This window comes from Physella acuta, unplaced genomic scaffold, assembly GCF_028476545.2.
Source record: "Physella acuta isolate Inbredline_101_S28 unplaced genomic scaffold, ASM2847654v3 ptg000464l, whole genome shotgun sequence".
NCBI classification, from domain to species: Eukaryota; Metazoa; Mollusca; class Gastropoda; family Physidae; genus Physella; species Physella acuta.
The window spans coordinates 1017509-1044565 of record NW_026731983.1 but is presented as its reverse complement, the minus strand read 5'-3'; the positions used below and the strand labels follow the sequence as shown (position 1 = coordinate 1044565).

The following is a 27057-nucleotide window of genomic DNA, read 5'->3' as shown; positions in this document are numbered from 1 at the left end:
CACCATACTTTGATGTTAACAACACCACACTTTGATGTTAACACCACACTTCAAACTTTGACGTTACGAACCCACACGTTGATGTTACCAACACCACACGTTAATGTTATCAACGCCATACTTTGATGTTAACAACACCACACTTTGATGTTAACACCACACTTCAAACTTTGACGTTACGAACCCACACGTTGATGTTACCAACACCACACGTTAATGTTATCAACACCACACTTTGATGTTAACAACACCACACTTTGATGTTAACACCACACTTCAAACTTTGACGTTACGAACCCACACGTTGATGTTACCAACACCACACGTTAATGTTATCAACACCACACTTTGATGTTAACAACACCACACTTTGATGTTAACACCACACTTCAAACTTTGACGTTACGAACCCACACGTTGATGTTACCAACACCACACGTTAATGTTATCAACACCACACTTTGATGTTAACAACACCACACTTTGATGTTAACACCACACTTCAAACTTTGACGTTACGAACCCACACGTTGATGTTACCAACACCACACGTTAATGTTATCAACACCACACTTTGATGTTAACAACACCACACTTTGATGTTAACACCACACTTCAAACTTTGACGTTACGAACCCACACGTTGATGTTACCAACACCACACGTTAATGTTATCAACACCACACTTTGATGTTAACAACACCACACTTTGATGTTAACACCACACTTCAAACTTTGACGTTACGAACCCACACGTTGATGTTACCAACACCACACGTTAATGTTATCAACACCACACTTTGATGTTAACAACACCACACTTTGATGTTAACACCACACTTCAAACTTTGACGTTACGAACCCACACGTTGATGTTACCAACACCACACGTTAATGTTATCAACACCACACTTTGATGTTAACAACACCACACTTTGATGTTAACACCACACTTCAAACTTTGACGTTACGAACCCACACGTTGATGTTACCAACACCACACGTTAATGTTATCAACACCACACTTTGATGTTAACAACACCACACTTTGATGTTATCAACACCACACTTCAAACTTTGACGTTACGAACCCACACGTTGATGTTACCAACACCACACGTTAATGTTATCAACACCACACTTTGATGTTAACAACACCACACTTTGATGTTAACAACACCACACTTTGATGTTATCAACACCACACTTTGATCTTTGATGCTGCTACCACCACACCTCGACCGGCGCTGTAACCACAACCGACAACACAGGATCTGTCTTCTTGGAGGATGCCATTTTGTGTAAACTAGAAGATAGACAGGTTAAGTATATAACATTAACTAGCAATGGAGAGCAATTAAATAATTAGTATCAGTCATGTATCCCATGATGACACATAATGAGATTAAATAAAACTGTCTTATTAATGCCCTCACCTGAAAACAAAAGCAAGTGTGTGAGTAGCACTAGCGACTGAATTTGATGATCATCAACAATGACACTGCGCTGCTTGTAAGAATTACAATACATCCAATCAAGCTAAGGTAAAATGCGAACCCGCATTTAACCGTTGTGTCGCCAGATGATTCATCCAGGTATGTGACCCACGACACTGCACACACACCGATACTTACACCTGTTACAGGATCATAACACAAAATTGCTTTTCAGGTACTTCACATAAAACAAAATTGGCTTGTAAGGTAATTCACATAAAACAAAATCACACAGAAGACACTCAGAAAATTTTCTAATTACGTAATTATTTCTATTGCACTTATGACGAACTATTTTACACCCAAATTCTGAATATGATTTTAATTATTTAAATAGTTATTTATGCTAACATATCTTTCCCCTTTATCTTCATCGTTCTTCATTGTAAAGCTAAAGGGGCTTTCGAACTCAATTAACTCCTACATGTTAACACGTAATGCAAAATAAGGCCAGTTGACTCCGACTTCAGTCTTCCTTTACTAGACAGGGCCCCTTGTGTTTGTGTTTGTGTTTGAGAGCCACAACTTACTAGACAGGGCCCCTTGTGTTTGAGAGCCACAACTTACTAGACAGGACCCCTTGTGTTTGTGTTTGAGAGCCACAACTTACTAGACAGGGCCCCTTGTGTTTGAGAGCCACAACTTACTAGACAGGGCCCATTGTGTTTGAGAGCCACAACTTACTAGACAGGGCCCCTTGTGTTTGAGAGCAACAACTTACTAGACAGGGCCCCTTGTGTTTGTGTTTGAGAGCCACAACTTACTAGACAGGGCCCATTGTGTTTGAGAGCCACAACTTACTAGACAGGGCCCATTGTGTTTGAGAGCCACAACTTACTAGACAGGGCCCCTTGTGTTTGAGAGCCACAACTTACTAGACAGGGCCCCTTGTGTTTGAGAGCCACAACTTACTAGACAGGGCCCATTGTGTTTGAGAGCCACAACTTGCTAGACAGGGCCCCTTGTGTTTGAGAGCCACAACTTACTAGACAGGGCCCCTTATGTTTGAGAGCCACAACTTACTAGACAGGGCCCCTTGTGTTTGAGAGCCACAACTTGCTAGACAGGGCCCCTTATGTTTGAGAGCCACAACTTACTAGACAGGGCCCCTTGTGTTTGAGAGCCACAACTTGCTAGACAGGGCCCCTTGTGTTTGTGTTTGAGAGCCACAACTTGCTAGACAGGGCCCCTTGTGTTTGTGTTTGAGAGCCACAACTTACTAGACAGGGCCCATTGTGTTTGAGAGCCACAACTTACTAGACAGGGCCCCTTGTGTTTGAGAGCCACAACTTACTAGACAGGGCCCCTTGTGTTTGAGAGCCACAACTTACTAGACAGGGCCCATTGTGTTTGAGAGCTACAACTTGCTAGACAGGGCCCATTGTGTTTGAGAGCAACAACTTACTAGACAGGGCCCCTTGTGTTTGTGTTTGAGAGCCACAACTTACTAGACAGGGCCCCTTGTGTTTGTGTTTGAGAGCCACAACTTACTAGACAGGGCCCATTGTGTTTGAGAGCCACAACTTACTAGACAGGGCCCCTTGTGTTTGTGTTTGAGAGCCACAACTTACTAGACAGGGCCCCTTGTGTTAGTGTTTGAGAGCCACAACTTACTAGACAGGGCCCCTTGTGTTAGTGTTTGAGAGCCACAACTTACTAGACAGGGCCCCTTGTGTTTGAGAGCCACAACTTACTAGACAGGGCCCCTTGTGTTTGTGTTTGAGAGCCACAACTTACTAGACATGGCCCCTTGTGTTTGAGAGCCACAACTTACTAGACAGGGCCCCTTGTGTTTGAGAGCCACAACTTACTAGACAGGGCCCCTTGTGTTTGAGAGCCACAACTTGCTAGACAGGGCCCCTTGTGTTTGTGTTTGAGAGCCACAACTTACTAGACATGGCCCATTGTGTTTGAGAGCCACAACTTACTAGACAGGGCCCCTTGTGTTTGTGTTTGAGAGCCACAACTTACTAGACATGGCCCATTGTGTTTGTGTTTGAGAGCCACAACTTACTAGACAGGGCCCCTTGTGTTTGAGAGCCACAACTTGCTAGACAGGGCCCCTTGTGTTTGTGTTTGAGAGCCACAACTTACTAGACAGGGCCCCTTGTGTTTGAGAGCCACAACTTGCTAGACAGGGCCCCTTGTGTTTGTGTTTGAGAGCCACAACTTACTAGACATGGCCCATTGTGTTTGAGGAGCCACAACTTACTAGACAGGGCCCCTTGTGTTTGTGTTTGAGAGCCACAACTTACTAGACATGGCCCATTGTGTTTGAGAGCCACAACTTGCTAGACATGGCCCATTGTGTTTGAGAGCCACAACTTACTAGACATGGCCCATTGTGTTTGAGAGCCACAACTTACTAGACAGGGCCCATTGTGTTTGAGAGCCACAATTTACTAGACAGGGCCCATTGTGTTTGAGAGCCACAACTTGCTAGACAGGGCCCATTGTGTTTGAGAGCCAAAACTTACTAGACAGGGCCCATTGTGTTTTAGAGCCACAACTTGCTAGACAGGGCCCATTGTGTTTGAGAGCCAAAACTTACTAGACAGGGCCCATTGTGTTTGAGGAGCCACAACTTACTAGACAGGGCCCCTTGTGTTTGTGTTTGAGAGCCACAACTTACTAGACATGGCCCATTGTGTTTGAGAGCCACAACTTACTAGACAGGGCCCATTGTGTTTGAGAGCCACAACTTACTAGACAGGGCCTCTTGTGTTTGAGAGCCACAACTTACTAGACAGGGCCCCTTGTGTTTGAGAGCCACAATTTACTAGACAGGGCCCCTTGTGTTTGTGTTTGAGAGCCACAACTTACTAGACAGGGCCCCTTGTGTTTGAGAGCCACAACTTACTAGACAGGGCCTCTTGTGTTTGTGTTTGAGAGCCACAACTTACTAGACAGGGCCCCTTGTGTTTGAGAGCCACAACTTACTAGACAGGGCCCCTTGTGTTTGTGTTTGAGAGCCACAACTTACTAGACAGGGCCCCTTGTGTTTGAGAGCCACAACTTACTAGACAGGGCCCCTTGTGTTTGTGTTTGAGAGCCACAACTTACTAGACATGGCCCCTTGTGTTTGAGAGCCACAACTTACTAGACAGGGCCCCTTGTGTTTGAGAGCCACAACTTACTAGACAGGGCCCCTTGTGTTTGAGAGCCACAACTTACTAGACAGGGCCCCTTGTGTTTGAGAGCCACAACTTACTAGACAGGGCCCCTTGTGTTTGAGAGCCACAACTTACTAGACAGGGCCCCTTGTGTTTGAGAGCCACAACTTACTAGACAGGGCCTCTTGTGTTTGTGTTTCAGAGCCACAACTTACTAGACAGGGCCCCTTGTGTTTGAGAGCCACAACTTACTAGACAAGGGCCCCTTGTGTTTGAGAGCCACAACTTACTAGACAGGGCCCCTTGTGTTTGAGAGCCACAACTTACTAGACAGGGCCCCTTGTGTTTGTGTTTGAGAGCCACAACTTACTAGACAGGGCCCCTTGTGTTTGAGAGCCACAACTTACTAGACAGGGCCCCTTGTGTTTGTGTTTGAGAGCCACAACTTACTAGACAGGGCCCCTTGTGTTTGAGAGCCACAACTTACTAGACAGGGCCCCTTGTGTTTGAGAGCCACAACTAACTAGACAGGGCCCCTTGTGTTTGTGTTTGAGAGCCACAACTTACTAGACAGGGCCCCTTGTGTTAGTGTTTGAGAGCCACAACTTACTAGACAGGGCCCCTTGTGTTAGTGTTTGAGAGCCACAACTTACTAGACAGGGCCCCTTGTGTTAGTGTTTGAGAGCCACAACTTACTAGACAGGGCCCCTTGTGTTTGAGAGCCACAACTTACTAGACAGGGCCCCTTGTGTTTGAGAGCCACAACTTACTAGACAGGGCCCTTTGTGTTTGTGTTTGAGAGCCACAACTTACTAGACAGGGCCCCTTGTGTTTGAGAGCCACAACTTACTAGACAGGGCCCCTTGTGTTTGTGTTTGAGAGCCACAACTTACTAGACATGGCCCCTTGTGTTTGAGAGCCACAACTTACTAGACAGGGCCCCTTGTGTTTGAGAGCCACAACTTACTAGACAGGGCCCCTTGTGTTTGAGAGCCACAACTTACTAGACAGGGCCTCTTGTGTTTGTGTTTCAGAGCCACAACTTACTAGACAGGGCCCCTTGTGTTTGAGAGCCACAACTTACTAGACAGGGCCCCTTGTGTTTGAGAGCCACAACTTACTAGACAGGGCCCCTTGTGTTTGAGAGCCACAACTAACTAGACAGGGCCCCTTGTGTTTGTGTTTGAGAGCCACAACTTACTAGACAGGGCCCCTTGTGTTTGAGAGCCACAACTTACTAGACAGGGCCCCTTGTGTTTGTGTTTGAGAGCCACAACTTACTAGAAAGGGCCCCTTGTGTTTGAGAGCCACAACTTACTAGACAGGGCCCCTTGTGTTTGAGAGCCACAACTTACTAGACAGGGCCCCTTGTGTTAGTGTTTGAGAGCCACAACTTACTAGACAGGGCCCATTGTGTTTGAGAGCCACAACTTACTAGACAGGGCCCCTTGTGTTAGTGTTTGAGAGCCACAACTTACTAGACAGGGCCCCTTGTGTTTGAGAGCCACAACTTACTAGACAGGGCCCCTTGTGTTTGAGAGCCACAACTTACTAGACAGGGCCCCTTGTGTTCGAGAGCCACAACTTACTAGACAGGGCCCATTGTGTTTAAGAGCCACAACTTACTAGACAGGGCCCCTTGTGTTAGAGAGCCACAACTTACTAGACAGGGCCCCTTGTGTTTGAGAGCCACAACTTACTAGACAGGGCCCCTTGTGTTTGAGAGCCACAACTTACTAGACAGGGCCTCTTGTGTTTGTGTTTGAGAGCCACAACTTACTAGACAGGGCCCCTTGTGTTTGAGAGCCACAACTTACTAGACAGGGCCCCTTGTGTTTGAGAGCCACAACTTACTAGACAGGGCCCCTTGTGTTAGTGTTTGAGAGCCACAACTTACTAGACAGGGCCCCTTGTGTTAGTGTTTGAGAGCCACAACTTACTAGACAGGGCCCCTTGTGTTAGTGTTTGAGAGCCACAACTTACTAGACAGGGCCCCTTGTGTTTGAGAGCCACAACTTACTAGACAGGGCCCCTTGTGTTTGAGAGCCACAACTTACTAGACAGGGCCCCTTGTGTTTGAGAGCCACAACTTACTAGACAGGGCCCCTTGTGTTTGTGTTTGAGAGCCACAACTTACTAGACAGGGCCCCTTGTGTTTGAGAGCCACAACTTACTAGACAGGGCCCCTTGTGTTTGTGTTTGAGAGCCACAACTTACTAGACAGGGCCCCTTGTGTTTGAGAGCCACAACTTACTAGACAGGGCCCCTTGTGTTTGAGAGCCACAACTTACTAGACAGGGCCCCTTGTGTTAGTGTTTGAGAGCCACAACTTACTAGACAGGGCCCATTGTGTTTGAGAGCCACAACTTACTAGACAGGGCCCCTTGTGTTAGTGTTTGAGAGCCACAACTTACTAGACAGGGCCCCTTGTGTTTGAGAGCCACAACTTACTAGACAGGTCCCCTTGTGTTTGAGAGCCACAACTTACTAGACAGGGCCCCTTGTGTTCGAGAGCCACAACTTACTAGACAGGGCCCATTGTGTTTAAGAGCCACAACTTACTAGACAGGGCCCATTGTGTTAGAGAGCCACAACTTACTAGACAGGGCCCCTTGTGTTTGAGACCCACAACTTACTAGACAGGGCCCCTTGTGTTTGAGAGCCACAACTTACTAGACAGGGCCTCTTGTGTTTGTGTTTGAGAGCCACAACTTACTAGACAGGGCCCCTTGTGTTTGAGAGCCACAACTTACTAGACAGGGCCCCTTGTGTTTGAGAGCCACAACTTACTAGACAGGGCCCCTTGTGTTTGAGAGCCACAACTTACTAGACAGGGCCCCTTGTGTTTGAGAGCCACAACTTACTAGACAGGGCCCCTTGTGTTTGAGAGCCACAACTTACTAGACAGGGCCCCTTGTGTTTGAGAGCCACAACTTACTAGACAGGGCCCCTTGTGTTTGAGAGCCACAACTTACTAGACAGGGCCCCTTGTGTTTGTGTTTGAGAGCCACAACTTACTAGACAGGGCCCCTTGTGTTTGAGAGCCACAACTTACTAGACAGGGCCTCTTGTGTTTGTGTTTGAGAGCCACAACTTACTAGACAGGGCCCCTTGTGTTTGAGAGCAACAACTTACTAGACATGGCCCCTTGTGTTTGAGAGCCACAACTTACTAGACAGGGCCCCTTGTGTTTGAGAGCCACAACTTACTAGACAGGGCCCCTTGTGTTTGTGTTTGAGAGCCACAACTTACTAGACAGGGCCCATTGTGTTAGTGTTTGAGAGCCACAACTTACTAGACAGGGCTTTTGTGTTAGTGTTTGAGAGCCACAACTTACTAGACAGGGCCCCTTGTGTTTGTGTTTGAGAGCCACAACTTACTAGACAGGGCCCATTGTGTTTGAGAGCCACAACTTACTAGACAGGGCCCCTTGTGTTAGTGTTTGAGAGCCACAACTTACTAGACAGGGCCCCTTGTGTTAGTGTTTGAGAGCCACAACTTACTAGACAGGGCCCATTGTGTTTGAGAGCCACAACTTACTAGACATGGCCCATTGTGTTTGAGAGCCACAACTTACTAGACAGGGCCCCTTGTGTTTGAGAGCCACAACTTACTAGACAGGGCCCCTTGTGTTTGTACTTGAGAGCCACAACTTACTAGACAGGGCCCATTGTGTTTGAGAGCCACAACTTACTAGACAGGGCCCCTTGTGTTAGTGTTTGAGAGCCACAACTTACTAGACAGGGCCCCTTGTGTTTGAGAGCCACAACTTACTAGACAGGTCCCCTTGTGTTTGAGAGCCACAACTTACTAGACAGGGCCCCTTGTGTTCGAGAGCCACAACTTACTAGACAGGGCCCATTGTGTTTAAGAGCCACAACTTACTAGACAGGGCCCATTGTGTTAGAGAGCCACAACTTACTAGACAGGGCCCCTTGTGTTTGAGACCCACAACTTACTAGACAGGGCCCCTTGTGTTTGAGAGCCACAACTTACTAGACAGGGCCTCTTGTGTTTGTGTTTGAGAGCCACAACTTACTAGACAGGGCCCCTTGTGTTTGAGAGCCACAACTTACTAGACAGGGCCCCTTGTGTTTGAGAGCCACAACTTACTAGACAGGGCCCCTTGTGTTTGAGAGCCACAAATTACTAGACAGGGCCCCTTGTGTTTGAGAGCCACAACTTACTAGACAGGGCCCCTTGTGTTTGAGAGCCACAACTTACTAGACAGGGCCCCTTGTGTTTGAGAGCCACAACTTACTAGACAGGGCCCCTTGTGTTTGAGAGCCACAACTTACTAGACAGGGCCCCTTGTGTTTGTGTTTGAGAGCCACAACTTACTAGACAGGGCCCCTTGTGTTTGAGAGCCACAACTTACTAGACAGGGCCTCTTGTGTTTGTGTTTGAGAGCCACAACTTACTAGACAGGGCCCCTTGTGTTTGAGAGCAACAACTTACTAGACATGGCCCCTTGTGTTTGAGAGCCACAACTTACTAGACAGGGCCCCTTGTGTTTGAGAGCCACAACTTACTAGACAGGGCCCCTTGTGTTTGTGTTTGAGAGCCACAACTTACTAGACAGGGCCCATTGTGTTAGTGTTTGAGAGCCACAACTTACTAGACAGGGCTTTTGTGTTAGTGTTTGAGAGCCACAACTTACTAGACAGGGCCCCTTGTGTTTGTGTTTGAGAGCCACAACTTACTAGACAGGGCCCATTGTGTTTGAGAGCCACAACTTACTAGACAGGGCCCCTTGTGTTAGTGTTTGAGAGCCACAACTTACTAGACAGGGCCCCTTGTGTTAGTGTTTGAGAGCCACAACTTACTAGACAGGGCCCATTGTGTTTGAGAGCCACAACTTACTAGACATGGCCCATTGTGTTTGAGAGCCACAACTTACTAGACAGGGCCCCTTGTGTTTGAGAGCCACAACTTACTAGACAGGGCCCCTTGTGTTTGTACTTGAGAGCCACAACTTACTAGACAGGGCCCCTTGTGTTTGAGAGCCACAACTTACTAGACAGGGCCCCTTGTGTTTGTGTTTGAGAGCCACAACTTACTAGACAGGGCCCATTGTGTTTGAGAGCCACAACTTACTAGACAGGGCCCCTTGTGTTTGTGTTTGAGAGCCACAACTTACTAGACAGGGCCAATTGTGTTTGTGTTTAAGAGCCACAACTTACTAGACAGGGCCCATTGTGTTTGAGAGCCACAACTTACTAGACAGGGCCCCTTGTGTTTGTGTTTGAGAGCCACAACTTACTAGACAGGGCCCCTTGTGTTTGTGTTTGAGAGCCACAACTTACTAGACAGGGCCCCTTGTGTTTGAGAGCCGCAACTTACTAGACAGGGCCCATTGTGTTTGAGAGCCACAACTTACTAGACAGGGCCCCCAAAGCTGCCGAGAGGGTGACGTAGATGAGCTTAACTTGAAACACGTAGAGAAATATCGTGAGAACCGCTGCAGCTCCGGACAAAACTCCCATGATGGCGAAAGCTCGGCTGGCGTGGTAGCTGGGGGTCAAGGCTGTCAAAATGTAAAGGTTAAACGCTATACACCATGCTATCGATATGACCCAGTCGAATGATAAACATTATACAACATGTCAGTAGTATTACACAGTTAAATGTTAAACCTTACACAACAAGTCAGTGATATGACGCACTTGAATGTTAAACCTTATGCAACATATCAGTGATATGACAAAGTTGAATGTTAAACCTTATACAACAAGTCAGTGATATGACACAGTTGGACCCATAGTTGATGTTAAACCTAATAAACAATTTTTAGAACTATGCTTATAAGCTTTACATAAAATGTAATTCGTCTTTGAAGATAGATTTGAAAGAATAGGGCCTATATACAAATATATTTTTAACATTGTAACATAACAAAAGAAAGGGCGTATCTTTTTGAAAAAAAAAACATTTTTTTCTAAATCCTTAATCTTTAGAGTGTTGTTTTCCGTAGTTTTGTTCAAGGATCAATCTCTTAAAGTATACTACCCGATCATAAGGCCTTTTACTATCCACACACAAAAAATATAACTGAGACAAAATCTATAAAATAGTTAATTGCTATGTCTAGCTATTAAAAAACGTGACAACCATTATACCATCCTATTGAACATGAGCTTACTGATACTGTCGATTGAAGGTTAGCTTACTGATACTGTCGATTGAACGTGAGCTTACTGATACTGTCGATTGAACGTGAGCTTACTGACACTGTCGATTGAACATGAGCTTACTGATACTGTCGATAGAACGTTAGCTTACTGATGCTGTTGATTGAACGTGAGCTTACTGATACTGTCGGTTGAACGTGAGCTTACTGATGCTGTCGATAGAACGTGAGCTTACTGATACTGTCGATTGAACGTTAGCTTACTGATACTGTCGACTGAACGTGAGCTTACTGATACTGTCGATAGAACGTGAGCTTACTGATGCTGTTGATTGATGGTTAGCTTACTGATACTGTCGATAGAACGTGAGCTTACTGATACTGTCGATAGAACGTGAGCTTACTGATACTGTCGATAGAACGTTAGCTTACTGATGCTGTCGATTGAACGTGAGCTTACTGATACTGTCGATTGAACGTGAGCTTACTGACACTGTCGATTGAACATGAGCTTACTGATACTGTCGATAGAACGTTAGCTTACTGATGCTGTTGATTGAACGTGAGCTTACTGATACTGTCGGTTGAACGTGAGCTTACTGATGCTGTCGATAGAACGTGAGCTTACTGATACTGTCGATTGAACGTTAGCTTACTGATACTGTCGACTGAACGTGAGCTTACTGATACTGTCGATAGAACGTGAGCTTACTGATGCTGTTGATTGATGGTTAGCTTACTGATACTGTCGATAGAACGTGAGCTTACTGATACTGTCGATAGAACGTGAGCTTACTGATACTGTCGATAGAACGTTAGCTTACTGATGCTGTCGATTGAACGTGAGCTTACTGATACTGTCGATTGAACGTGAGCTTACTGACACTGTCGATTGAACATGAGCTTACTGATACTGTCGATAGAACGTTAGCTTACTGATGCTGTTGATTGAACGTGAGCTTACTGATACTGTCGGTTGAACGTGAGCTTACTGATGCTGTCGATAGAACGTGAGCTTACTGATACTGTCGATTGAACGTTAGCTTACTGATACTGTCGACTGAACGTGAGCTTACTGATACTGTCGATTGAACGTGAGCTTGCTGATGCTGTCGATCGAACGTGAGCTTACTGATACTGTCGATAGAACGTGAGCTTACTGATACTGTCGATTGAACGTGAGCTTACTGATACTGTCCATAGAACGTTAGTTTACTGATGCTGTCGATCGAACGTGAGCTTATTGATACTGTCGATAGAACGTGAGCTTACTGATACTGTCGATAGAACGTGAGCTTACTGATACTGTCGATTGAACGTTAGCTTACTGATACTGTCGATTGAACGTGAGCTTACTGATACTGTCGATAGAACGTGAGCTTACTGATACTGTCGATTGAACGTGAGCTTACTGATACTGTCGATAGAACGTGAGCTTACTGATACTGTCGATAGAACGTGAGCTTACTGATACTGTCGATTGAACGTTAGCTTACTGATACTGTCGACAGAACGTGAGCTTACTGATGCTGTCGATAGAACGTGAGCTTACTGATGCTGTCTATGAAACGTTAGCTTACTGATACTGTCGATTGAACGTTAGCTTACTGATACTGTCGATTGAAGGTTAGCTTATTGATACTGTCGATAGAACGTTAGCTTACTGATACTGTCGATAGAACGTGAGCTTACTGATACTGTCGATTGAACGTTAGCTTACTGATACTGTCGATTGAACGTTAGCTGTTACTGTCTATGAAACGTTAGCTTACTGATACTGTCGATTGAACGTGAGCTTACTGATGCTGTCGATAGAACGTGAGCTTACTGATACTGTCGATAGAACGTGAGCTTACTGATACTGTCGATTGAACGTTAGCTTACTGATACTGTCGATTGAACGTTAGCTGTTACTGTCTATGAAACGTTAGCTTACTGATACTGTCGATTGAACGTGAGCTTACTGATACTGTCGATTGCTGTCCTGTAACAGCCGAGCTCACCGCAGACCTCCCACAGTCCCGTGTACACAGATTTAGATGAGTTTTCGGGCGTGAAGCTGGCCCAGTAAGGCTGACCTTGACCCACGGTGTGAAGGACAAGGCCGACTACCATGCCTGACAGTCCCAGAAGCAGCCTCCAGTTCCTGGCTGGTTCCTGCTGCATGACCTGCCACATTAAAAACAAATGCACATGTGACTTCTGCATTATTTTCCTGACTGTTATATAAAAAAATGCACATGTGACTTCTGCATTATTTTCCTGACTGTTATATAAAAAAAATGCACATGTGACTTCTGCATTATTTTCCTGACTTTCATATAAAACAAATGCACATGTGACTTCTGCATTATTTTCCTGACTTTCATATAAAACAAATGCACATGTGACTTCTGCATTATTTTCCTGACTGTTATGTAAAACAAATACACATGTGACTTCTGCATTATTTACCTGACTGTCATAGAAAACAAATGCACATGTGACTTCAACTTTATTTTCCTGACTGTCATATAAAACAAATGCACATGTGACTTCTGCATTATTTTCCTGACTTTCATATAAAACAAATACACATGTGACTTCTGCATTATTTTTCTGACTGTCATATAAAACAAATGCACCGGAAACTTTAACTATGCGATTTCCGAGAGAAACCTTTTATAAGGTTTTATGTGTTATCTTACATATTGAAGCACGTGATGTAAATACAGGGAAAATGCTCACCTATCAAACTTTTATTAGTCCATGTTATTTTATTGTATAAACTTTTATTAACGAAGACGTATATTTTAGTTGATTACGATGATTCAGTATTTCGAATTTCTAATTAATACAAAAAAACTACAACTAAGGTTAGCCACACAGCTTACGGCGTGCATATGTATTATGTATTGTATAACACGTATACAATACACCCCGTGTAGTATACAACACGAGTATCATATAACTTATGTACACTTTAGCATATGTACCATTAACACATGCATTATATATAACATGAATTATATAACACATTTACCATATAACATTTATCATATAAGATAAACAATAAAAGAAATGTAGCTTACCATATAACAAAATAACTGAATAATACATGTAACATATACCACATGTGCCATTTAACATGTAGCATATAGTACATGTACTACATAATACAGTGCCCATATAGCACACGTACGTTAAAAACATGTAGCATACATATAGGAATATATATATAATTTATAACACACATACCATAAAACACATAGCATATAAAACTTTCACCATTAACACAAGTATCGCCTAAAACACAAAACATATCACACATGTCCCATATAGGGCCTACTAAATGTAGCATATAACACATGCATACAATAACACAAGTACACTATAACACATCAGTCGTATAGAATGTGATTACTCCGTGTTTATGATTTAGACAAGAGAAAGTAAAATATAAAAACCTACTGTTTATCGCATTAGAAATGGCCGTGACAACTATAACATTCTCCAACATGTGTAGTAGACAAACGTGTAAACCGGAAAGTCAAGCACACTCCCCTGTGTTCACTAACAGTGCCGTGTTGAATACACTTCCCTGAGTTCACTAACAGTGTCGGCTGATGTGTTGAGCACACTCCCCTGTGTTCACTAACAGTGCCGTGTTGAACACACTTCCCTGAGTTCACTAACAGTGCCGGCTGATGTGTGACTTACACGCCGTCGCTAAGCCTGTGTGTAACGTGTCCTTTATATTGAAAACCGTTCAGCCACTACACACTGTCTAATGTTTTATCGATTTTGTCACGAGGTGAAATCCATTCGAGTCGTGATTTATGAGAAATCTAAAATACCTGGTGTAATGTTAAACATGATCTAATGGTGTATTGCTTGTTGTAGACAAGATTGTCACATCATGGGTTAAAATATATATAGAGGGGTTATAGTTAAATCTGATCACTCCAATTTGCTTTGTTTGGCTAGGGGCTGGCATTGCCACTAAAGTATGTCTGGCTCTGTTGTTAATGCTAGTATATTTTATACATATGCGACGAATCCATCGCTATTTTATTTTGTGAATGTTTTCGTTTCGTTGTCTGTTTACACAGCTTTTATAGATTTGAAGAGTTGTATTTCCCTCTATATTTCCCTCTGTATTTTTGTATTTATTATTTTTCTTGTTTATTTTGACACCCTAGTTTCAAATCCCCAATAAAATACCACTTTCAAATATTAATAAAGGTTCTTATTTTAGTTTTGTTATAAATATGAAAATTGACAGGCTGATTTAAAATGAGCAAATACCTGTAAGGCTATGGTTACTAGGCGTTTAATGTCTTCGTCTAATCCTCCCTACACATTGATCACACAAGATGTATGAAGGATATCGGTAACCAACTAGTTAATTTTTAAATTTGTGGCATAACTGTGACAGATAAAATATCTGTTGTAAACTTTTTGAAAGTTTCGATTAATATTACCCGGACATTTTAATAATATATTGTTTAATTAGAACCAAGTGACAAATATCTATTTGTTTTAAAAAAAAGCATGCAGTATCTTAAGAAATGTAGTTATTAATTTTGAAAGGTGCAATCCAGTTTTATCAAAGTTTTATTAATTTTCATAAAAACGACTTTTAATTTGTGTTCAATATTGCACTAAGGATAGTTATATGCATGCATAAAAACTACATGTATTACCAAAATTATCGTATTTCTGAAATTGACAAGTTATATTTTTCACAAGATAAATTAACAATTTATATTACCTCAAAGACTTTCAACAAAAAACTCACCAAACAAGCCTTTATTACATAATACAATTAGGAAACACGTGTTGAAGAAAAATATCCTAGTATGTAAACTGAAAGATAACCAGATCAATAATCCAATTTTCAGTTTTGTTTTGTTTGCAATTGGATTTCGTTTAAAATTAAATTAGAAAGAAAGAGATAGAAAATTGTTATATTAAGGGCTATAACTGTCAAAATAAAAAAAAGTTGAAGAATACAGTGTTACCTCCCATGGATAAAAAAGTAGTTTTTACATGATCATAACAATTACATAACAATATATTTTCGGTCGTTTTCTGAAGACTAATAAAATCACAATTTACAAATTACAAGATTGGGCATACCTGGCTAAGAGCTCAGCACGGGTTAATCAGTTTACCATTACCTGCTACATACATGTACTTGCACGAGCATTCGTCAGATTGGGGGGGGGGGGAGGCAATCTCTAGAAGTTATTGGAAAACCCCAGTTCAATATTTAAAAACCTTAATTTCTGCAGAAAAACTATAATTAGCTTGTTTATTGTCCGACAAATCTAACCCTACCTCTGGGTTATATCTTAAGTCAAAAAATGTGGTCAGTGCCCAGACAGAAATCATCAACGCCGCTATCTCTAACGCCGTTCTTGTACTCCGTCCACTTTCAGCAGAATTCGATTCCACACTGTAGTACTGTTTAGCCGCTTCACCGTCAGCACGACCAGTTGTTGTTGTTGTTTACCTGAACTCTTCACGTCCGTACACGATATGTAGATGTTCTAACCTTGAGAAACACGAATCGCTTCGTTTCAGACATTGATCAACCTTGTAATAAAATTGTACATAAGATTAAAGTCGAGAAAATGAAATGTTCATATTAATATAAAAAAGTCTTTAGGGTTTCTGGGTAAAATATGATACTTTGTGTTTGTAGAGTATATACAATGATATATTTAAATGAAGAATTACATGGCAATACATACAACCAATTAGCTATTAAAGCTGCATGTATTGGGGGGGGGGGAGGAGATTTGACATAAAAAGTTAGACCAGTAGAAAGGGATAATTGTGTTGGGGGGGGGGGAGATAATTTTCAGTTTAAAGTCTTGAACCCTTTGTACTGTAGGTGAAATAATGAGTATAAATACAGTCCGTTCGGAGAATCGCTCACTATTATACTGACAATATATATTATATCGATCAATAGAGACCCTTATTTAAACTTACTAGAATTTATCCTGCCCTTACCTTCTGGAGTCACCAGCTCCGAATCATTGCAGTACATTCCCTTGCTGTAAAGTCTCGTGGTGTTGAGGGCAGACTCGGGGAGAAGCCAGTAACCCAAAGAAATATATTTTTTTTAAATTCAAGAGCACGATTAAAAACAATATATACTTTCATTTTGACTTACTTTTATACAGAGAATGGAGGAAGTGTTTTAATCGTGCACAAAAATCATATGAAATTTTGACAGTTTTCATCGTTTAACACCACAGTATTTCATCAAATGCGGAGTATAGGGGACTTATTTTAATCCGGCAAAAATTATAAAAGCAGATTTTTCAAATGTTTAGCGTTCTATGCGTAATCTAGTCGGAAAAACTGGGCTTTGCAACTCTGTCCGTATGTCTGTGTGTATGTGTGTCTGTAAACTCGATAACATGAGTACCATTACAGCTAGGTTGATGATTTTTTTTCAAAAATCTATAACTTGAGTACTGTTTCAGATAGATAAATGAAATTTCATAAGTTAGTAAAAAAAAAAACTAATTTTCTGCCTTCTGTTAAATTTTGAGTTATTTCCGTTGCCTTGAATTAATAGTTTACGCTATTTCTCAAGAAACGCATGTGAATTTATAAAGTACTATTCTATTATTCTGCACTATTATACACATATTGTAAGCCTCTTACAAAACCAGTTACATGCGTCCGGTTCGTTTTAAATTTAGCATTTACAATTTAACCTTATGTCATACTCTTTTCTTTTTTAACAATTTCCTAAATGTTACATTATAGAATTAATTTGATACAAAATCAATTTAATTATCTACACCATAAAATAACTATTATTATACTGCTTTTAAACCAATCCTAAGGGAAGCTAAGGTTTACTGGGGGCAAATTGATATGTTTTTAATATTTAATATAATGGACTTTATGAGTTTTAAAGAACGTATAATTGCATTGATATATAAGATATCTTTTCGTGAGGAGATGGATATTTCTTCATTACGAACATGTTCGTAGAACATACACATCTCAACACATAAGCCTACAGTAAATCAAACTTTTATCAACCAAAATTTATAAGCTTTATTTATTTTTCAAAACGTAAGTACGAATTTAAGAGTTCCTATTCATAAAGTTACAAGGTGTGTTTAATTTTAAGTGAGGAGATCAGAGTAATAACCCTAGCTAAACCGAATAAAAAGAAAACAAAAAGCAATTATTTCCCTTCGATGATTTACCTGGCAGTGTATTAAATCGAATATATGCACACATTTTAATTTTTTAAATAAAAAAAGCCTTTAATATAGAAATAAAAAATATTTTGATAAATATTAAATCATGTAGGTTAATTATAAACGCACGAATAAAGATATGTGAAACACTTTTTGGGGTTTGCTCACATATGAAATAAAGTAGAAAAACCAAAGAGAGAAGTGTCTCAGTATAGGCGTTTGATGAAATTTCTTGAATGTGAATATTTATTTAAATAAATTGTACGTTTTACATTTTGTTAAATCATTTCTACTTAACATAAATGTATCAGTGACGGAGTTTGAAAAAACAGGACCCCCCCCCTTCCCCTCCGACCTAGATGGACCTGCTCTACAATTGTAAACATTGATGTGAACCAAAGCTTACACAACTGTTGTGGTGATCGCGTCTAGCTCGCTATCTCCCCATCCGTTCTCTTCTTCTTCTTCGTTCTTAATTTTTAGTGTTGGAAGGGATCGAGATTTATCTGCCAGTGGGTTTGAACTCGAGACTTTTTCGAATTTATCAACCATGAGCTTTTTGCCGACTCGACCACGCCTCCAACACAATTAAGGATACGTGTCAACTGGTTATGCGCCATTGAGGCCATTGACTCCGATTTCAGCCTGCTTTTCTTTTTGGATTTGCTTCCATAGCCTTTGTCCAACCAAGAGCAAACTACAAGGCAGCAGTTGTTATTGAATATCGTATTCTGATTTAATTTTGTTATCTCGCCCTAGTTTCGAAACCGTTCAATACATTTTTAATGACTACTTAAACGTCTAATTACATTTTTTTAAATAAGATTTTTATTGTCATCGAAGTGGAATGTATCTGGAAATTTTGAACAAAATAGCTGCACTAGAATTGGGTCAAAACTGAGTTACAAGATAAGCAACAAACCCACAAACAAAGAAACAAAGAAAACAAACAGAAATGAACTAAAATCAAATACTATGCAATTAAGTTAATATTTTCTGACAAGTGTCTAAAACAATGTACGAATTATACGGATAGGTAGTTCAGAACCTATTTACTTATCTATTTGCCGCTTGTGCAGCTAAGAAGGGGGGGGGGGGGGGAGGGAGTGCGAAGTTTGTGATGTTTGCAAGTACTATTTCCAAAGACCATTATAACACTTACATTCAAAGTATTTAAGTTTCCTTCACATTTCTTGTAAAAGCAAAAACAAGTTAACGTACATAAAACCGATATTACTGATGCTAAGATATTATATTTGATTATTTGTAGGATGCAGGTTAGTACAGGATAGTATCTCTACCAATATAAAAAACATACAATTTATATTGAAAAATGTACAACTAATTTCGGGCACCTAAACAACGCTACAAAGAAGCAACGAAAGACATCTGCATACGGAGTGCTTTCGTGAAATATGTACTTTGTCCCCAAAGAATTTCCCAGGGATAACTGTCATAGCGGTGTATACTAGACTAGTAGATGGTACTGAGGACAGTGTCAACTTGACGGTAGATGATTTGGTGCGGGAGTATTGTGCGCGTGTTTAATAAAATAGTTGCGGCGGGAGTTTGACGTGAGCATGACGCGACAATGCTACCGATGATGTAGGACGCAGCAGTGAAGTTACTTGGGGGTTAGCTATTATTAAAAAGACGTATTTTGCTATTGTGTAATAGATCTACAAGTGTGTGATAATAAAGGTAAGCTATTTCATTAACGAAGTTGTTGACATCGTTAATAAGTGTCTGCGGAAAATAAGAGTGTTTCCCGTCCTCTTCACATGTGTATAGTTGCAGTATGAATAATAGAAGTCAGAATATATAGATTATAAAAATTCAAGTATAAGTAACTTTTTAAAATATATACATTTGGCAATAATTTGTCACACCCCTGCCCCCTCCCCACCACAGCACACTTTGAGGCCCTGTCGAACTGTTATAATGACTATGTATACATGTGTTACGTGCCCTTTTGTGGCTATCAAAGAGGAGCAACCAGTAACAGAAGTTATTAAGATTTTAAATTCTACCTATCTTTTACACTACAGATTGTGTAGTGGTATTTAATAGTTAAGAATAGCGTGATATATTGACAATTACATATAGTTAATCTAACCTCATCTATAGCGAGGGGGTTTTTTTAACAAAAGACACATCAAGGCAAGAATGCAAAGCACTTAAATTTTAAATAATTTTTAAAAAAAAAAGCATTAATGACGAATGTTGGTCCACTAAACGGCCAGCATCCCCCACCCCCGGTGTTGAGGGGTTGCTTGGTATGGTAGTTCCGTACCTGAAATGTATACGCATATTGCATAATTATACTACGTATTTACGAATATAAGTCAGCATCAAAGCTAATACTTGGCAACATATTTTTCCACCAGTACAAATGTTTCAAGATGAGGTTATTTTCATGTATCTGCACGTTTTTAGACGTCCTTTCGCAATCATTAAATATGTCCAGCGCATTGTTAAAATCGATAGTGCATTGATTTATTGATTTGAAGGTATTCAAGTTTCTGGCCAGTTCTAGAAAAAGCCAGTTTAACCGGATCGAAGCTAGTAGGGTCAAAATCAATTTTCAAAGAAACAGAACTGGCAATTGTTTTAGTGCTTTTTACAAGCTTTTATTTAACCTGCTTTCTCTGTCTGTCGTCAGTCGTCATGGATCGAAACGGGCGAGCGAAATTATGGGCATTTCTAACTGACAGATTCGTTTAAAAGATGGCGCCTGGTTCAAGACTTAAAGACAATGCAATATGACATTATATTTGGCTTAATAAGATGAACAATTATTTTTTTATGAATCAATCAATATTAAAAGTCTTATCCAACAATTCCGCAGTATTATCATGTTCATTTGGTGCGCAATAGTTTTTGGTAATGCAACTCTTTTGTGTTAGCAAGCATGTTTAAAGTACTGAACAAAAATTCCTAAAAAACGTTTCAATAATAATCTTTTATGTAATAGTGCATTAAAATGGAGAAAATGTTCTTTAAATATATTATAATATTCAACAATTTAAATAACTTTGAAGAAAATCTTCAATTAGTGTGGAACTGAAGGCGAAATGCTTTTACAATCTACATTTTGATGAGAATACGATATATAGAGGGTTCCAAATTGGGGCGAAGGTTAGCTTCTGGTTACCGTAAACCTCACAAAAGTTGACACAATATTCAAGTTCGCTTGTTATCTGGAAGTATTTAAAATCTTGCAGAACCCAGAGTATGCCAATCATAAGGCAACCAATGAAATTTGATCCAACTTATACGAACGCTACTATTTTCGTTTTTAGTCACATTTAATAACAGACAGACAAACAGACACGATTGCCAAAATTGTATTTTCATACGTCATTTTTTTTGTACCATTGTTTTTATTCTTTACTCCTGATCTGAAAAGGAAATAACAGTACAACAATTCTTGTATTCTGTATAGAGAAAAAAAAAAGTTGTTTAGTGCTATCAATACATTTTTTCTCACTCGTGAAAAAACACAAGCTAGTTTCATCGAAGATTTAATCGATATGCTTTTCTAGGAAAATGCACTACTCACGGCTCTGCTCGTCAAATCGATGAGCCATTAACACAGCTACTACTAAAAGGTATTACGAATGCCTGTTGTTTAATTAACTTTATTTAATTTACGGGCATGTCAAAATGACAGGACATATTTTTTAAATAAAAGTTAAGAAATACGCAGCAAAACAACGTGTTCATCTGAAACTGTAAGGGAAATGTCCACAATCATAACACGTATTATTTTTTTTTACTTAGTACTTTGATGCTTCAAGGTCTTGCAAAGACGCTGTAAGAGTAAATATGTGCATAAAATATAAAAATAAAATGAGTGTGTCAAATGGCGGTTGAAAGGTGACTGATGGGTGAGAGGATTAGCTTGGCGAAACAAAGCAGCGCCCAGAGTTTCTTCCAGTCATCTCTTCGGGAGGCGAAGCCCCCCCCCCCCCCCCCCCCCCCCCCCCGAAAAAAATTACCACCCCCCGAACGAATTGAAATTTATATAATTTATATAGAAAATATATACTTTTAACAGTGTCCGTCCCGTCCCCCATCCCCCCCGAAGAAAGTCTACCGCCCCCCCCCAACATCGTGCACGACGGGTACGCTAGTAGATTACAAAAGGATGATTTAGGTAATAAGCTTTAACTCGGTTCGTTATGGATAAGATCTCTTTATTCTTAAAAGTCGAGATTATCATTTTTTACATATTTGCCATCCCAAAAGCACTTTCATAAAACAATGGCATCAGATCTTCTTCCAAATATACCTTTGTCTACGCTTCTAAATCGACATTATGGAGTTTAGCTCCACAAAATATCCAATATATATAATACCCTTTTGTAAATCAGATTTGTTGAAATGTCGCTATAGTGTTGTACGCTTTTTAATGATATACTAAATGTTATATGTTTTATACGACCATCTTTGGTGTGTATGCTAAATATCCAAGCTCTATACTGCAGATGTCTATTTTTATATTTTAAAAAGCTTTAATTATGGACATTGTGTTTCGTGTCAAGGTTTACTGCATTGGTTGCCAATCAACAGACCAGACAAAATAATGTGTCTACAAAACAAAAAAATTTCAGGAAAATCTCTGAGCTATTGATTTATTTGATGACGCAAAGGATGTCGTAATAAACAGGCAGCGGTTCAATAATTTGGTTGCTCACTTCACTATTGTGATATCACCTTGAGATAACAACGTTGTTCTTAAATCAAGACGAATTTGTAATGGAGTGTAGTTTTGTGTTTAGCCTGGGTCGTGGTGTTGGGTTGCATGTTGGCTATGATCTGGGTTGGGATAACGTTTAAAGTTGTTGTTTAAGGATGCATGCATTTAAAAAAAAAACAAGACTGCGGTATTGGTTGCCAATCAACAAACCCAAACATTGTATCCTGACAACACAATTTTTCAGGAAAAACTCTGAGTTATTGATTGACTTCGATGACGCACAGACAACGGTTCAGTGAATATGTTTAAACCTTGTAGCAAGCTGAAGTTCGTCTAAGTTTTGAATGGAGTCACATAAAATATAAATTACAAACATGAAACTTTGCTTCAACATAGAAACGCTCCATTAATTTCACATTATCAGACTCCAGGAGATTGCCGATCGATGCAGCTCAAGTATCAAATCAATATGGTTACCATAGTAAAAAATGTTAACTGTTGTATTCAGGAGCGGAACTACAGTGCCGCCAGACCCCCGGGGGGGGGGGGGGGGCACGTCATTTAGGGGCCCACGACCGGCCATAATAATTTTTTTATAGTAAATTTTTTTTTGTTCTTGCATTTTCGAATTGATGGTTGTTTTGTAAAAATAAGATTGCCGTAGCTGCGGCTAGATTATCTTTATTCTATAGACACCAACCCACGCTCTTGAAAATTCTTTTTGCCTTTGTTTTTAAACCACTGTGCAAGCCGTCCTTTTTCTCCTACAATCAAACTTATTAAAGATAAGCAAACGCTCAAAACACTTTCGTAACCTATTTCCCTTTTTAAATTAAATAGTCTAATAGGGGTGCTCATAGGCTCCTTTAATAGATTTGTACTAAACAAATTAAAAAGCAATTACTTCTCTTAATTATTTTTTATTAAGTACTTACTAAAGAATGACATGTATAAAAAGGAAATATATTTAAAATTAATAATATAAATACAAAAAAAACCATAAAAATAAACATAATACGAGACACCATTACATATACAAAGCTTTCATTATTTATATTCTTTTGACCAACTAGTGATTAAGAGGAATTATAGCAGAGAAAAAATGAAACAGATTTTCACAAAACACACTAATGCACTTACACCAGGGGTCGGCAACCTGCGGCTCGCGAGCCGCATGCGGCTCTTTGGAGGTCAAGATGCGGCTCTCCAGTTCAATACACTAATCTTAATAATTAAATTATCTTATTTTCAAAACGCATTGAAAATATAAAGAAACAAAACATTTATCAGAGAACAGTGAGAATAGGTGAGGTAGAAAGTATATGGACAGCTGACAACCGCTTGGGAACTAGTTCCAGCCCCACAGTTGTGAGGTGACCAGCCCCGTGGCAACAATTCAATGCTTGCCACTGCCCTAGTGCCGACTTTTTTAATATGGTTAAATGGGGAATGTTATTTTATCGGAATGCATTTCCCTATCTGTCAGTATTCATTAATTTGACGCAGTTTTTTTTTTAGTTATGAACTTCTTACGGTTGAGAAGGGTACTGGACGGTGGGGTACGACTTAACCCTGCGTTCAGTGGGGTGGAAGAAAAGCCTGGTGAGAACCAAAGGACAGAAGCGACCGATACAGTAATCACACCAAGCCAGTTAGTCGGAGTTTGTCGTATTGAGGGCTGCCTGGCTAGGGAGCATGAGCCGGTGGTGTCCTTAAAGAAAGAAAAAAAAAGTTATTGGCTTGTAAAGTGGATTGGGGTAATCCTATAGTTATATTATTTGATTACTAATTTTATCGTAACAGAGCTAGCTTTAAAACTTTAATATTATTATTATTTCTAAACAAATGCCAAAATATTGAAACAAAAATGTTAGAGGCTCTTTAAAAACTGGGAACATTTGTAAATTGTAACTGTTGGATCTACCTTCTCAAAAGGTTGCCGACCCCTGGCTTACACACATGACATAATGTTGTAAGTTGTTTAAATTGAAAAAAAATATTTTTTTTTTCAAAACCCGAACAGGCCAGCAAAGAGTATCATATGTTCGTATTTTGTGTTTGTATATATATATATATATATATATATATATATATATATATATATAGGCCTATCTCTCTATCTCTCTCTCTCTCTCTCTCTCTATATATATATATATATATATATATATATATATATATATATATATATATATATTTAGGAGGGGAGGGGCTAAAAAAAATGTGTTGCGGGGTGGCCCTTTTTTTCTAGTTCCGCCACTGCTTGTGTTCTTAAATTATGCAACAACTTACCAAGCAAGTTATGGCAGGTTTATATGTACAAACAGTTTTTATGTGTGGAGAAACACAAGTTAGAAATAAAATGTACAAAAATGAGAAAACTATACACATCAAAAGTGGGTGTATAGAAGATGTAAGCTCAAACAATACTTGAACGTGAACATTACGTATCATGTTTTAAAGACAAATCTACAACAGACTAGTTAGCTGGCTGTACAGTGGCCTTTCGGACCTGACGTGACACGGGGCAGGTGAAATAGAGTTAACCTATTTTAGTGTGGTCAGACCCATGCTCTGCCGAAATCGGTGTTTTTAAAAGACAAACAAAAATTGTGGCTAACGTGTGACGAGTTTTTTTTTTATTTCGGGATCTGGCTTTAAGTGACGGACGATGTTTCTAATTGGGGGGGGGGGGGGGGGGTGGAAGATAAAATCTACTGCACACTTGCTTTAAAACATGAATAAACTAGCAAATGAGCTCAATTACGCTTAATTTGAAGTCATATACATTTTAAAGTATCAAAAATTAACACAATTCATTGTTTATTTTTTTCACGAACTCTTAAAGTGCTTTATTAATTAATAAAAACAACAACCAGTCACTGTTAAGATATCCAGTAAACAATGTACGTTATTGGTAGACATTTTTTTTAATTTGTTTTAAAAACTATTGTAACACCGAGTGAAACTTATACTAAAGCATGTAGAATACATTTAAAACACCGAATGTTATGTTAGTAACAAGAAAATGAATATGCGTAATTCAAAAAAATATAATGTAAACGTATAGATCAGCATATTAAACTCAAGGATGTTGTTGAGAATGCTTTTTTGAAATGTGCCTGCGAAAAAAAAAATTATCAGGGGTGGCAGCCCTGAAGGGCGCGAGTCGATTCTTTTCTCTTTGCGGTATATGAAAAATAAAAGTCGATTGCGGTTTGACACCGTTCATCCAATCACCATGAAGTATTGGGGAGTTTATTAGAATACTCCAGGGAAGGTTTCTGCTAAAAACTCTTTTTTTTTTATTTCGCAAGAACGGCGCTCCGGGAGGGTGCGATTTCTCTCTATATACGGTATATATAATAAAAATGGTGGGATGCGGTTCGACACCGTTCCTCCGAGTGCCATGAAGCTTTGGGAACGTGATGAAAATACTCCCGAGAAGGTTTGTGTTAACAAAATAATAAAAAATTGTTATTTGCGATGCCCGGGAGGGTACAATTATCGTCAAGCGCAAACGCCGGCGCCCAGTGAATTACCCGACCCGAAGCGCCACGAGCTCCCCTGCGAGCAGTATGACGCCTACATTTGTTTAAAAAAACCTATACACTAAAGACAAAATGGGCAACAATAACCAATGACTATATTGAACCAGGCGCTCCTGTCGGTTTCGATTAGGCGCCATGGTCTTTCCCGTGAGAGCAATGGCGCTTACGGTCGTTCTATACAGTTCGTTAGACAATGGATAAAATGGGGCGTTATAGTCTCTCTTGCCCCGTTAAATGTGATCCAAGCGCAGACATTGTTTACATACAAATAACTCTGTTTTAGAAAACAAGTTCACACATCTAAGAATATAGGATTAGTAACGCAATAATAAAACCCTCTTAAAATATTACGCCATACTTTCTTCTAGCCCATCGGCAATGCGCGGGGACGGGTACTCTAGTTTATTTATATTTATAGTAGATCTCTCGTTGAATGCAGCCATTTTTCTAAAACAAATGTGATGTTTAATTGTCATATTTTATTAAAAGATTGCATAAGGCAGCAATAAATACAAAAGTTTTCACTGTATTAGATAAGGTTTTGGTTTTGATTAATGTAAAGCAAGGTTTATTTAAATATCAGTTTTTATATACATTTTTAAAAAATATTATGTGCAATGTAAACAGTTGTAGATAGTTGTGGTAAACGCCGTGAAACATTTATTGTGTTATTATTTTAAAATATACAATATATATAGTGCTAATAAAAAACACATTTTCTATCAAATTTTTACTCTTGTTACGTTCTTTAACATTTCCATAGACTAAGACGCCCAACCATTTTAAAAGTAAACGTTAAATAAAAGTTTAAAAAACGCAAAGCCAGTGAGATTGGTAGTTTAAATAGATGA

General features: G+C 39.8%; 1 protein-coding gene across 1 annotated transcript; it reads right to left on the bottom strand.

The window, feature by feature from the left end:
- Positions 1-144: 144 nt before the first annotated feature.
- LOC131943699 (uncharacterized) lies at positions 145-14405 on the bottom strand. Its single transcript, XM_059303912.1, has 5 exons — positions 14190-14405; positions 12704-12908; positions 9990-10136; positions 1437-1636; positions 145-1306 (listed from the first exon to the last, which is right to left on the bottom strand). Exons 2-4 carry the CDS (start codon positions 12903-12905, stop codon positions 1467-1469), a joined length of 519 nt encoding a protein of 172 aa, XP_059159895.1. The 5' UTR covers positions 12906-12908; positions 14190-14405; the 3' UTR covers positions 145-1306; positions 1437-1466.
- Positions 14406-27057: the final 12652 nt, after the last annotated feature.